General features: G+C 41.4%; 1 protein-coding gene across 1 annotated transcript in view; it reads left to right on the top strand.

Moving 5' to 3' along the window:
• Positions 1-4,432: 4,432 nt before the first annotated feature.
• The window catches only part of LOC129751832 (thymidylate synthase), a 61,229-nt gene continuing 50,689 nt past the window's right edge, over positions 4,433-14,972 (top strand). Inside the window, exon 1 of the mRNA XM_055747571.1 lies at positions 4,433-4,933. Within this exon, the coding sequence (XP_055603546.1) occupies positions 4,534-4,933 (400 nt within the window). The 5' untranslated portion in view covers positions 4,433-4,533. The remainder of the gene's footprint in view (positions 4,934-14,972) is intronic.

Below are 14,972 nucleotides of genomic sequence, written 5' to 3'. Positions count from 1 at the left end.
TTTTATATAGAATATTTTCTTTAATTGTGTGTTAGTTACCTGTTTCAGCTCAAATTTTCAGGATAATGCATACTTACAGTTTTTTTTTTCTGCGTGTTTAACGTTCATACCTGGAAGGGTTGCTTCAAAGGCTGCATCCGATTTCTCCTCATTTCGTACTTCCTGGCCGAAATTTGAAACCGTAAAAACTTACCAAATATTGCACTCCTTACTTAAACCAAACTTGGAGGCCAAACGAAAACTTTCCCTGATCATATTGAACACCTTTTTAAGATTAGATCGTACAGACTTCACACAATATTTGCAAAAGAAAAGTCACCAAAAATTTACTGATACTACGAAGCAGTGATGCCAAACTCCCTTAATTTTAAAGTTAATTTCTAGCTATTAATCCGATATTATTTTTATTACAGGGTTCTGTGATGATGGTCCGAATAAATTTTCCATTACTTAATCTTGTACGGCATAATGGGTCAAAGCCCGGGAGACGAAACCCGACGGGCGAAAAAAAAACAATAAGTTTGCGGATTTTTTTTAAAAATAAATGGGTATGCACAAAATTTGGACTTTTGTTATTCACCAAATCAATAAATCCATCATTTGTCTGAGAAATAACACAGGTTTTAACTATTCTAGCATGAAAAAAGCGGCCAAAAAGCGCTTCAGAATCTTCGCGCATTCTGAGTAACCATGACTCAGTTGTCGCGAAAAGGGCTGTTAGTCAGTTCTGAGTAAAAGCCGTTTAGTCAGAACTGAGTAGGTGCGGTTTTGGCGACAACTGAGTAGTCGTCACTCTGAACTGAGTAGCTGAAAGTTAGCGAGTTGTTACGATTTAGACGACAAAAGAAAACGCAATCAAAACATTAGATTGACGTGTACTAAATTGGCACTGGCTGTACTAAATATTTTTAGTACACTTGCAGGATTAATTAATGTGATTCACATACATTTTCATCAAATGTGGGTTCACCGCATTGATTCGCATTCGCCGCATCGCATCGCATCGTATTCACTATGGCCGATGACATAGTGAGTGCGATGCGATGCGAATTGGCGGAAAATTTACGGACGCAGCCTACGCGAACTCGTGCGGCGGAACAAATTGACATGTGCTTCGCCGCGTTGAGTATGTCAGGTTTAAGCGATTCACATACATTTTCACCAAATGTGGTTCACCGCATTGAATCGCATTCACCGCATCGCATCGCATCGTATTCACTATGTCATCGGCCTTAGGCCGATGACATAGTGAATACGATGCGATGCGATGCGGTGAATGCGGTTCAATGCGGTGAACCACATTTGATGAAAATGTATGTGAATCTCTTAAACCTGACATACTCAACGCGGCGAAGCAGATGTCAATTTGTTCCGCCGCTCGAGTTCGCGTAGGCTGCGTCCGTAAATTTTCCGCCAATTCGCATCGCATCGCATTCACTATGTCATCGGCCTTAGGCTGATGACATAGTGAGTGCGATGCGATGCGAATCAGCGGAAAATTGACGGACGCAGCCTACGCGAACTCGAGCGGCGGAACAAATTGACATCTGCTTCGCCGCGTTGAGTATATGTCAGGTTTAAGCGATTCTCATACATTTTCATCAAATGTGGTTCACCGCATTGAATCGCATTCACCGCATCGCATCGCATCGTATTCACTAGGCTGCGTCCGTAAATTTTTCGCAAATTCGCATCGCATCGCACTCACTATGTCATCGGCCTATGTCATCGGCCTTATGGCTTTGAACGCAACCCTACGCGCGAAATAGTTCGCTCAAGGTTTTAAAAAAACCTGCGGGTAGCTTTAAGTTCATAGAATTGAACTATGTTTTGAACCTCGATCGTACTTAATTTTGAGTTAGGCCGATGACATAGTGAGTGCGATGCGATGCGAATTGGCGGAAAATTTACGGACGCAGCCTATGCGAACTCGAGCGGCGGAACAAATTGACATCTGCTTCGCCGCGTTGAGTATGTCAGGTTTAAGCGATTCACATACATTTCCTTCAAATGTGGTTCACCGCATTGAATCGCATTCGCCGCATCGCATCGCATCGTATTTACTATGTCATCGGCCTATGGCCGATGACATAGTGAGAGCGATGCGATGCGAATTGGCGGAAAATTTACGGACGCAGCCTACGCGAACTCGAGCGGCGGAACAAATTGACATCTGCACGCTCGAAATTCATTAACCAATTATCGTTAAAAAGTAACCATTTTCACACCTTTCCGCGTTAAGTGATTTTTTGGTTTCTTCCACAGAAGTCATTTTTTGACTTCTCTTGAGAAGTGAAAATATGGTTACTTTTTAACCGCAAGAAATTTTTGCGGGGAAGTTGAAAAACGGTTAATTTTGAACCATATCGCAAAATGGAAGAAAAACAGGTAAATTTTATCTTTAAAATACTAGAATTGGGATGATTTCAACTGGAAAAAGAAAAGTGATGCGGGTTTAAGAGCAGGTTATTTATTTTTCTTTAAACTTAATGCTTGTTTTCCAGAGAAGCACCAGCAGCGCTTGTTCTTGGAAGCGTTCATAGCCGTCATACGGGGGCCATCATCCTCTTCCGAATAAAGTTCCGATTGTTGCCTCCTCAAGAACCTTCCCGTTCGGACAACACAGGTGAAGATCAAATTCCGGGTCGTCTGGCAATCCATCGTCATCGTCCGGATCAGGAAACTTTTGTTGGTTTTTAATAAATGGGAATATCCCCTTCTCAGTGCGCCTATTTGGAGTTGTTCCACTTTCTCGTTTATCAACGACACTCCCGTCTTCACGAAGTTCCATTTAATGTGCCTCTGGTCCCGCTCGGCTTTACGGTAATCGACAATAAAAGTTAACTGTTTGCAAAACTTCGTTCCGACTCTGCTCCGACAGGAGCTTTTCACTGGCGGATGAAGCCAAAATTAAATTCGCACGATTTGTTTGTTGTGAATAGACGAGCTGAGGGAAAGCACCACCTGCTAGCAGTAATAAATACAGAAGTGAAATTCTCCTACGATTGCCACCGAATTCAAATAAGAAAACGAATCTAGCCACAGGTCAGCACCGGAAGCGATGGAGCCATGCACCTGATGGGCTTAGTAACATTTTGTAGAGCCCTATAGGGTATAACCTCAGAGGGATGACCAGTTTCTGTTCCACTATACCCTCTGCTCGCGGACCAGGAATTATTTTCAACATTGGCATTTCGACAGGCTGAAAAAAATAGTTTCATAAAATAAAGTACAAGAAATTGTTCGCAAAAAATTACCGTTTTTTCTGCTTCTTAGCGCTAAATGCACCTGGGAAGTTTCTGTTAAGGCAGCTGCAGCACAGAATGTATTTTGACCGCAATATCACTACGGCCGATGGGTGAAGCTTTTCAACCAATCCGATCCGCCCCAGCTCCATCCATCCGGATGCTACGGAGAATGATTGGTATGGATAGTTTTTTTTCTCAATAGGCTCTATCGTTCCGGGAGTAGGTATTCCCGGGCTAGTCGTTCCTTTGTTTCACCGGATCCGAATCAGGACTGTTACGGAGTCACCCAACTGAAGCACTGCATTTTTAATTGTGTGTTTATTGTTAGATTGGGTTATTATTGGAAGAAATTTATGTTTAACCTTACCTTTAGAATCTTTTCACGCACACCGAAACACGGATCAAATTTACTTTGAAAATTATTCTATATCAGTGCGAAAAAATAAAATTGTAAAAAACGCGTTCGGTTTGCTTCACGGTAACTTTCAAAATGGCGAAGAAAAAATGTCATATTTTTCAACCGTTTTATGGTTAATACACCAGAACTACTAAAATGGTTGAATTTTTTCATAGAAAAATTCTTAAAAAATAACCATATTGATAGTTCTGGAGCAAAAACCATAAAATGGTTATACTATAACCATAAATGGTTAAATAAAAATGAGCGTGTGCTTCGCCGCGTTGAGTATGTCAGGTTTAAGCGATTCACATACATTTTCATCAAATGTGGTTCACCGCATTGAACCGCATTCACCGCATCGCATCGCATCGTATTCACTATGTCATCGGCCTATGTCAGGTTTAAGCGATTCACATACATTTTCATCAAATGTGGTTCACCGCATTGATTCGCATTCACCGCATCGCATCGCATCGTATTCACTTTGTCATCGGCCTTAGAATAAAAGAGCGTGTATACGTGTTTCACTCGTTTCATTTTTCTTCTTCCTGCGGGTTTCTTGACTGAAAACTTGGTACGGACATTTTTGTTTTCTTCAGCCCCTTGGAAAAATCCTGATTTTTGGCTTCGCATTGTCCTGATTTTTGACAAAACCTCCTGGCACCCCTGATTACAAGAGCGACGCATGATGGCTCTAGAGCCATCATGGAGCGACGCTCGTTCCAAAGGTTCCAAATGTCGTCGCGGCGGTGCTGTCAGTTTTGGCGCGAATATAGGCGTTCGGAATATTTCCCGATATATTCCAGTTGCATTTTACTACTCGGCGAGTTTGCTTATGATCTTGAATAAATCGTAATTAAGCTTCTTAAAAGTTGAACGCTGAAAATGGAATCCAGTAGAAGTATTTCAAACTTTAACGGTTTCCATCCTAATGGAAGTATGAACTGTAATGTGGCAACAGAACCAGACTACCGGAACGATGAAGAATTGCAGTACCTAGACTTAATTCGTCGGATAACCGCAACCGGTAACAAGCGTCTCGACCGTACCGGCGTCGGCACTTTGTCCACATTTGGTACCCAGATGCGTTACAACTTGCGGAATAACACTATTCCACTGCTGACAACGAAACGGGTATTCTTCCGTGGAGTTGCGGAAGAGCTTTTGTGGTTCATTCGTGGCAGCACCAATGCCAAGGATTTGCAGGACAAAAACATTCACATATGGGATGGTAACAGCACACGGGAGTTTTTGGATTCTGCCGGATTTACGGATCGCGAGGAAGGTAAGCTTGATGAAATTATTCCAACAACAAGTTGAATTTTCTGCCAATAATATCGTATGTCGTGTAATTTAGTAATTTCTCCTGACTATTTGATTTTCCTTTACCCTGTTCAACAGTGAAAAAAGGTACATGTACCTTTAAGGCTAAGGTCATTTTAATGATAAAAATAAATTTACAAAGACTGTCTCGAATTCTTCGTCTACGTAGTTGACAATCAATACTTTTTTTTTTAAATTTAAGAGAATTTTACCACAAATGCCTACTACCTACATACTAATTCTTTTTGTTCAATATTCAATGATTGCTGCCAAAGATTTCAGACCAATAAGTGTACCTACTCTCAGTCATGTCTAAACTGCTAGAAAAAGTACTACTTGCACAAATAACTGAGCATCTGAATAAACACGTCCCTCCTTTTCTTGCTAAGCATCAATCTGGCTATCGTAGAGGTTACTCAACGACAACTGCTCTAGCTAAATTGTCCCACGATAAATTGAGTAACCTTATTTTTAAGTCCAATTTTTTTTTTTAAAGTAAGGCATCTTGTAATTGTAATTTTAGTAAGGCATCTTTCAATGATTATTGGTGTAATTTATGTTGCACACGAGATCCGATTTTATCGAAAATCTAGAGTTTGTTTTGATTAGGTCGTATGAACCACTTGGCATGTTTTGAGAAAATCGATGTTAAAGTTTCGAAACACCTTTTTAATTCTTTTTTTATGATTGCTGGTCAAATTCATCTGCAAATGAGAAATTTAATGTTATACTGTACGCAGAACATGATGATGTTCTTGAAACTTGCATTAATTCATTTCTTATCAATGAAGAAGTACTTACGACATATTGGATTTCTGTTTTGGCGCAAACGTCTTTTTGACCAATCGATGATGTTCGTTCCATAAACTGATTTGATCGGCCCAAATCTTCACTTATAAATTCGAAGTTGATTGAAAAAGGTTTTCGATAATAATTTTATCCGATTACTACGCGGAAGTCATTGATCGATGGTAATTTGTAATTATTGCATTGCGAGACTGGCTATTGGGAGTCCACCCGGACATTTTCACCACTACCATTGGTGCTACTGGCCGTTCGAGGAGTGTGAAAAGCATCCATCTCTTTTGTTTACTTTGTTTGCCTCTGTTATAAAGAAAATAATAATGAATACATTCACACGGTGGAAAGTAAAGCTTATCGTACTCACCCAACGCCAATTCTGAGCCATTTATGATATTCGGACAGCTATGATCACTCCTGGACACAATTTCTTTTTATATTCACGCGATTTTTAATCACTTTGGGAAGAACTTTTCGCGGCGAAGCATTACGTCGTAATAACCAACCTTCTTCTTCTTCTTTTTCTGCTTATGGCCAGTGAATCTTTCTACTGCCCAGACTAAGGCTAAAGCCTCCTTCTCAGTCTGGCAGTAGCGACGTTCAGTGGCTGTGAGGCTCTTACTTGCGTACGCGATTGGTCGAGGTTCATCATCAGTTTCTCCCTCGAACTGGACTAGCACCGCCCCCAAGGCGACTGGTGAAGCGTCTGCGATCACTCTTGTTCGGAGGGCGTTGTTGAAGAACCAAAGATGCTTAACGTTTGCTATCTTCCGCTTTAATTCTAAGAAAGCCTGCTGTTGTTCCATGCCCCATGAAAACGTGACCCCTGCATGAGTTAGCTGGCGCAGAGGAGTAGCGACCGTCGCGAGGTTGGGCAGAAAACGGCCAATATATGTGATGAGACCTAAAAAACTACGAACTTCCTCCGGAGTTGAGGGAGCGCGAAAATTTTGCAAAGCTTCGATTTTGCTTACCGATGGCAGTATTCCTTCGGAGGAAATGATGTGTCCCAAGAATTCCAGTTTTGGTACCTTAAAAACGCACTTTGATTGATTTAACAAAACTCCTCTGTCCTTGAGGATGTTCAACACCGACTCTAGTGCCGCGTCGTGTTCCTCTTCGGAATCACCAAAAATCAAAATATCGTCGATAAAATTAACCGCATTGTTGCTACAAGGACTTAGAATCTGTTCGAGAATTCTTTGAAATATTTCAGGCGCTACCGCTACTCCGTACATTAAACGTTTGTAACGATACAAGCCCATGTGTGTAATAAAGGTGGTAATGTATCGGCTTTCTTTTGCTAGTTCCACCTGGTGGAAAGCTTCTTTAATGTCCAGACGGCTGAAAACCTTCGCAGAAGCAAATCGCGGTAGAAAATCCTCGATAGTAGGCATCATGTGCCGTTCTCTCACGATCGCAGTGTTTGCCCTGCGCATATCAACACATAAGCGCAGGTCTCCATTGTCTTTAATGACTGTGACAAGCGGAGATACCCATTCGCAGCCATCTTCGACTGATTCAATTATATCATTCGCCAATAACGAATTGAGTTTCTCCTCCACTTTGTTCATCAGCGCTATCGGAGGACGCCGAGGATGCTGGCAGATTGGCGTGACTGATTTGTTGATTGGGATTCGGACCAGAACTCCCTTTATTTTCGGGAAAGGATGTTTATCTATAAAATCCACCGCGTTAACACGGGTGCTTGGTAAACCGATATGTAGTACTCCCATGTCGGATGCGGTATCACGACCCAAAAGACATTGTTGACCACCCTGTACTACATAGAATTAGGCTTGATCTTGAATCAGGCGGCCTGAATCTTCGACCGACACAGTCGCGTCAAATTTTCCCAAAACCGTCAATGGCTTCGCAGCACTGCCGTATGGTAAAAATATTTCAGAGCATTCAGTTGACTGATTCTCAACGTTGATTCCGTTGGCTTTGAGATACTTCCAGGATCTAAAATAAATATCGAATTATTAAATAAATTAATCAATATGCAAGATAGATGACAACCTTTCATCTACAATATTCTTTTTACATCCTGAATCAATCATCATTTGCACCATCACGCCTCCAAGCTTGAGCCACATGAAGTCGTCACCGTCGCTGATGCTAAATATGAAATATCGATCATCTTTCCCGTCTTTCTTATGCTCAATCCCACGCACACGTTCGATTTTCGGCCTTTTTCCTGATGGAAAAGTCCGTTTCGGTCGAGTGTCCGGTTTTCTTTTGTAAGAAGCAGTGCGACACTTGATGGCATAATGCCCAAATCGGCCACACTTACGACAATCTTTATTTACAGCAGGACAATCCTTGGCATTTCCGGTATGGCCTTTATTTCCGCATCGGAAACATTCAAGCTCTTCTGAACAAAGGAGTTTATTGATTCCGCTCGTTGATTCCGGGTAAACATTCTCATTTACACCTGCATTCGTACCGGAAAGGTTCATGCACTGAGCCTGATGCTTGACAGACTCGTACGAGTTTGTGTGGCATGCGTCAATCTATTTGGACGTGTATGAGTAGCATACAACAGTCTGAAGTGTGAGCGGTAGCTTAGCCACGGGGCCCATCCGATTGCTGTTGAGTCAGTGTGAGTGTTAGCCTATTTCGGTTGGTCATTGAGTAGTCAACCTTGCTGAAGGTAAGTCGTGCGTGAGCAATGCTGCAGTGTTGGGTGATTCCCTGTAGGCAGTCAAACTGCATATTGGCGACCGTGGCAGATTTTACTATTCGCGAACAATCTGAATAACTTAATACTACCAGGAATCACCCAACGTGCAGTGATGTTCATAGTGAAAAACGAACGCGCATTTACAAACACCTGGAGCGCTAGGGCTACGAGATTTCTTTTTTCATAATGGCGCCTGTCACAAGCGGCAAATTAAAATAAAGTGATGATGATTTGTTTATTGTGAAAAAAACGACAAACGAATGTTTGTATTATCCTCGTGCGGCAAAAAACAAAACATGTTGGAGCAAGGCATTGTTTTTGTAGCTAAGGACATGCATACCGATAGTTTGAATATGGTGGATAGCTCAAGACAAGCAGAAAAATGAATTTAACTTTGGTCGGGTAGTATTGAGCTTGGAGATGAGCGTAAGGAAATTGAGTTTAGCTCGGGACGAGCATAAAAGTATTGTGAATTTAGCTCGGGACGAGCATAAAAATATTGTGAATTTAGCTCGGGACGAGCACTTAAGTTGAGAATATAGCTCGGGACGAGCACCTAAGTTGAATATAGCTCGGGACGGGCACTTAAGTTGAGTATAGCTCGGGACGAGCACCTAAGTTGAAAATAGCTCGGGACGAGCACCTAAGTTGAATATAGCTCGGGACGAGCACTTAAGTTGAATATAGCTCGGGACGAGCACTCAAGTTGAATATAGCTCGGGACGAGCACACATGTTTAAATTACCTCGAGACGACCACAAAAGTTTGGTTTAGCTCGGGACGAGCATAAAATAGTGAGTTTAGCTTGAACGACCAAACAAGTTTTATTAAGCTCGGGACGAGCAATAAGATTGAATTTTAATCAGGTCGAGCGTAACAAAGTGGATCTTGCTCGGGACGAGACGATGAGTTTGATTAAAATGAAATTGTAGGATTTAGCTCGAAACAATGATTTATTTTTTTTTTTTTAATTCGATTCGAGGAAGGAACAAATTATTTATTTAAGTTAGTGATAACCATATGGATTCTAATGAAGCTTGAGGTGAGTGATTTCAGCAAGTTGAGAAACCTGAAAAATAGATTTTTTGGATGTGAAAGAAAACAAAAAGTGAGCTCGGGACAGGTACAAAAAAAAAACTTAACTCTAGCTTCAATAAATGTTAGTGAGCGAGCGGTAATGATATCTACTTTTAATATTTTAAATGAGGATTTCTGGAAATCTATTCGAATACGTTGACTCTTATAAAACTGTTTTGACTTTCAGACGCTTATTGTAATTTTACATTCTTAAAATGTCGAAAGCTGGAAAGTACGTTCGGGCTCCAGCCTACGGAAGCGGAGAGAAATGTGAGATGGAAGTCCCTATTCCAGGGAAATATGTTCAATTAAACCAGCCGGAAGTAGATGATACGGTGGGCATCAATGATGCTGATGTTCTTGGCGAAGACCCTTACGCCATTTACAACGAAATAGTTGATCCAGAACAGGAATCTCGGGAGCTTCAACAAAGGGTGCGGGATCTCGAAAGACTCAAGTATCATATGGGATAGTATAAGGTCTTTTACAGGTGTTGTGCCTGCCAATAGAGTGTGGGAAGCTTGGACAAAGTATTTTGAGAGTTTCGAAATCGCAGCGTCATTGTCCTACGCTTATGACCCTGTAAAGCGATCCCAACTTCTATATCTATCCATCGGAAATGAGCTTCAAGGAATTGTCCGTGCGGCAAAATTGCGTCCTACTTCAAGTGCATCCGATGCTACACAGTTTTTGTCAACAATATTGAGGAGTATTTGAAAGCTTTGACTGATACTGCGGCTCAGTACGACATGTTCTCTTCAATGCAACAGGAAAAAGGAGAATCCATCATCAACTTCCATTCCAGGTTATTTGATCATACTGTCCTAAAAAAGCAAGAAATTATTTTACAAATTTATTCCAATCTGGGTTGAGAGAAGGAGTATGGCTCTGCGGTTACAGTCCATCCGATCAGGATCGATTTGTCCAGACACAACTCCTAAAAGGATTCAGGAATCGCGAGCTTGCCGAGTCAGCATGAATGTATGGGCATGAAACGGATTTCATCGTACAATCTGCAACACGGGACGAAGCAATGCTGCCAGAGCCTTAACTAGGTGTTGATTCAACGTACATAATGGCTGTTTCTCGTGCTGCTTCCCGTGACACTGGGACGATGCGAAAGCGATACAACACATTCGAGCGAAATGACGGGTTCAAGCCAAAACGAATCCGGACCGATTTTAAGCCATCATTGCAGCGAGATGTGAGATGCTCCAAGTGTAATCGGGCAATCCATATTGGCCGACGATGCCCTGCACATGACCACAAAGTGCAGCAAATCAACGCACTTTCAATTGGGGATGTGCTAGTTGATTGCACTGCTGGGTCATCGAGTCCAATCAAGTTTTTAATTGACTCGGGTGCAGATACCAACGTCATTAGTGGCGATGATTGGTGAAAGCTGGAAGAGCCATTTCGGGCTGGGACTGCGATGCTCTATCCTCTCGAAGTACCATGGAGCAAAGGTGTGCGAGGATATGCTGCCGATAGGCCAATGTAGGTAGATTACGCCTCCAAAGCTGAGATCCAGGTAATTGCCTTCGTTAAACCCGCGGTCACTGCCGATTTTCTGGTGGTGAGCCAGGTTCGCTGTTCGTTGCTTGGTAGGAGTACTGCCAGAGAAATGGAATTGTTGAAAGTTGGGGCCGATGTATTTAACTGCGGACAGACGGAGCAAACTAAACCGTTTCCGAAGATGCCAGGAGTCAAAGTAGAGTTTTGCGTTGACAGATCGATTCTTCCAGAGAAAAACGCCTACTATAATGTGCCGGCTGCTTATCGCGAAGCCGCGAGACTTCGACTGAAAGATATGGAAACAAGGGGAATCATTAAAAATGGTTGTGTGGTAGTTCCTGAAAGTTCGAGGAAGAAAGCATTATCAATAGCTCATGCATCTATTGTCAGCTAAACTCAAAAGTATATTGCGTAAGTTTGTTTGGTGGCCTGGAATTTCCAGGAATGCTAAACGGTGGGTAGAGGCGTGCGTTCGCTGCGCTGTTAATGGGAAACCTGAAAAACACACTCCCATGCTGCGCGTATTTGCCCCAAAAGCTGTCTGGGAGATTATAGCAATGGACTTAAAGGCCCCTACTTGAAGTTCGGGGAAGTATCTATCCTAGCGATAATTGACTTAAGATCTCGTTACGCAGTGGCTCGGCCAGTGAAATCAATAGCTTTTGAATATACCAGGAAAATTCTGGATGATGTATTTGGAAGAGAAGGATTCCCAAATTCAATTGAGACTGACAACAAACCTCCATTCAACGGTGAGGAATATGGACAGTATTGTGAAGATCGTGGCATCAACACTATTTTTCAATACCATTCTTTCTACAACAAAATGGGCTAGTGGAAAGTTTTATGAAGATCGTAAATAAGGCAATGTCCATTGCAGTTTCGAGTGGAAGCAGCTACACTGAGGAACTTCAAAATGCAGTACAAGCTTACAACGCAGTAATTCATTCAGTAATCAAAGTTTCGCCTGAGGAAGTGATGATGGGTCGAAAGGTAAAACGTGGTTTACCTTTATTGGAACGTGTAATGTTTGATAACAACGAGCAACTTTTAAATGAAAGAGACCGCGAAGCGAGGTTAAAAGGGAAAAATCTCGAGGATCGTCGGCGTGGTGCAAAAACGATGTCAAGTAAAACCGGGAGATACAGTTATTCTCGAACGTCAGACTGGAGGAGGGGGTGATTCAGGATTCCATGTTAAACGATCCTTTTTTCATTTTTTGTGGACACATTTACTGAAATAGCTCAATATAACAGTTTTGTTTGCGTTTTGTTTCTATTTTTTTGTGTTTTTCCTGAGAGAAGGGGGAAGATGTGTGGCATGCGTCAATCTATTTGGACGTGTATGAGTAGCATACAACAGTCTGAAGTGTGAGCGGTAGCTTAGCCACGGGGCCCATCCGATTGCTGTTGAGTCAGTGTGAGTGTTAGCCTATTTCGGTTGGTCATTGAGTAGTCAACCTTGCTGAAGGTAAGTCGTGCGTGAGCAATGCTGCAGTGTTGGGTGATTCCCTGTAGGCAGTCAAACTGCATAGAGTTGACCATTCTAGTCACAACGTCAATGTCGAGGGTGTCCTTTTGAAGTAATTGCTCTTTAAGATCATTTGGCGCAAACAATATGACCTTATCAATCACGCTGATCGATTTGCTTTCTTCCCCTGTCTTGCCGAAATTGCACTTTCCTGCCTGATCTTGGCATCGAAGCATAAACTTTTCCAGGCTTTCGTCTGCATTAGGTTTCAGAACCCAAAATAAGTTTCTTTCGAAGGCATCGTGCTGTTTTGGAGCGAAGTATGCGTCGAGTTTGGAAATCGCGACTTTGAAAGGATCAATTGTTTCCTCTTCGTTCTCTTGGACATCAGCACCAGGTATCGACAGAAAAATTTCCTGCAGATCTGGTCCAGCCTTCGCTAAGAATATATTCTTTATTCTGGTTTTATCAGTTTCCCCGCTAGCCGCCACAATAAACTCAAAATTGCGCTTGTATTTGAGCCATTCATTGCGGATGCTATTCCGCGGAAACTGCTTAAACTTGAACTGCGGGACCTCCCACTTTTCCATAGTTGAAAAGTATTTCGTCCGATCCAGACAATCAGCTGTAATCGATTTGAATTAAAATAATATTACAGAATTATGTTTTTTTTCCTCTTACCGTCTTTTCTGCGGCACGTTCTTTGGACCCGTCAGTTCCAATCGTCACCTGCTTGGGTAACTTCTCTAATCGACCGCTCCCAAGAGCCGCTACCTAGAAGCACTGGCCATACTGACTGGACACTCGATTTCGTTTTCTGGATAATTTTTCCAGAAAAAAAAAACAAAAAAAATCATTTTTCTAACAGTACGCAATGTCGATTCCAGAGTGCGCATCGATCGATTTGAAGAAATGCTATCCCAGTTAGGAAATGCCACCCAACTTTAAAAATAAAACACGCAATTTCTACGATAAAATCGGGCTAAACAGGACCGTTTTTCCTACAGGTCATTTTTTGTCAAATTTTTCAGGTTCGCCACCTGCCGTCGGTATTGCGAACCTGCAAAAGCTGACAACAAAAAATTAGACAGAAAATGGTTGAATTTTTGTTCTAAGAGTCAAGTCAGTGTGGTCAGTGCTAGAAGTAGCATTGCACTTTAGATTTTCGAATCAACTTTTGTTATTATCCACTACTTACCAAAGTAGTCTACCGCTTTCAGCGATAATTTTCCACCCCAAAGGGTCTACCATTTCCGTGGTAATGTTTTTTTTCCGCCCGAAGGCCTATCACTTCTGTGATAATGTTTTCCGCCCGAGGGCCTACCACTCCCGTGGTAATGTTTTCCGCCCGAAGGCCTACCACTCCCGTGGTAATTTTCCTGCCCAAAGGCCTACCACCTTTGTGGTAATATCACTGCACTTGCAGCCTCTACAACTGTAGGTTTTTCCCTACTGTCCACCAGACAGTCACTACAACTCGATTGCAGTATGTATACGAATAAATCGCTCCTGTAAACACAACGCAAATATTATTTTCCATAACCTCAATTCGTAAGGTAAACACACGAGATAAATTTCTTTTTTTTAGGAAATTTTAATTTTTAAATTGTTGTAAGTTACCTGATTTGTTTCTCCTCGTCGCCAAATGTGATACTTAACTGTTTAATAAAGATAACACGTATAGAACTTTACTTTTAACTATTTATTTACTGGCTCAAACCCGCTAATCCAAAGCACACCGTCCGCTGTCACTCTTCTCCCAGGGCTGTACTCAGGTACACCCAGTGTGTGCAAGCAAGGGCCCTACTCAGGTACCACAATCTTAATGTGTCGAGTCTTATATTGCAGAGTATTATAAATTGTTATAGGTTTTTGAGTTATTTTTCTACGTGTAGCATCAGGCGTGATGTTTATAAGGCAAAATTTGTCATAGTTATGTGATAAGGATTAAAAAAATTGATTTAAATTTTTATCGATAACACATGGCAGAAAATTTCATGCAATATAAGCTCTTATTTTAGGTATAGGTTCTAAAAATAGGTTAAAAAATGCATTCAATAAATTTATGCGCTAGATAAACTACATGACAAACTTATAAAAAATGGTTTCAATTCAGTCATCGACTTTTCCGAGGACCGCGAGTAATTTTGACTTCGGAAGGAAAAGTAATAAAAGTTTCCTTTTTTGTCATTTTTATTCCAATTCAAAAAAATTAAAAATTTGACCTAAATTTTATGAACAAAATACAATCTGTCATATTTCTTGAGACATGAGTCAAAATGTTTTGAAGACTTTGGCAAGGTTCTCCAACCTTGCCAAAGTCTACAAAAAGTTAAAATTTTCAATATCAAATTCTCAACGACTTTTTTGAATGATGTCAGAAATAAGTGTTATTTAAATTTTTAAAGCGATGTGTTTCTGAAACAAAAATATCTAAGCAAGATATATGAAT

This window comes from Uranotaenia lowii, chromosome 1 (assembly GCF_029784155.1).
Source record: "Uranotaenia lowii strain MFRU-FL chromosome 1, ASM2978415v1, whole genome shotgun sequence".
In the NCBI taxonomy this organism is placed as follows: Eukaryota; Metazoa; Arthropoda; class Insecta; order Diptera; family Culicidae; genus Uranotaenia; species Uranotaenia lowii.
Note: the sequence above shows the minus strand (reverse complement) of the source record. Positions and strands in the feature narration are given on the sequence as shown.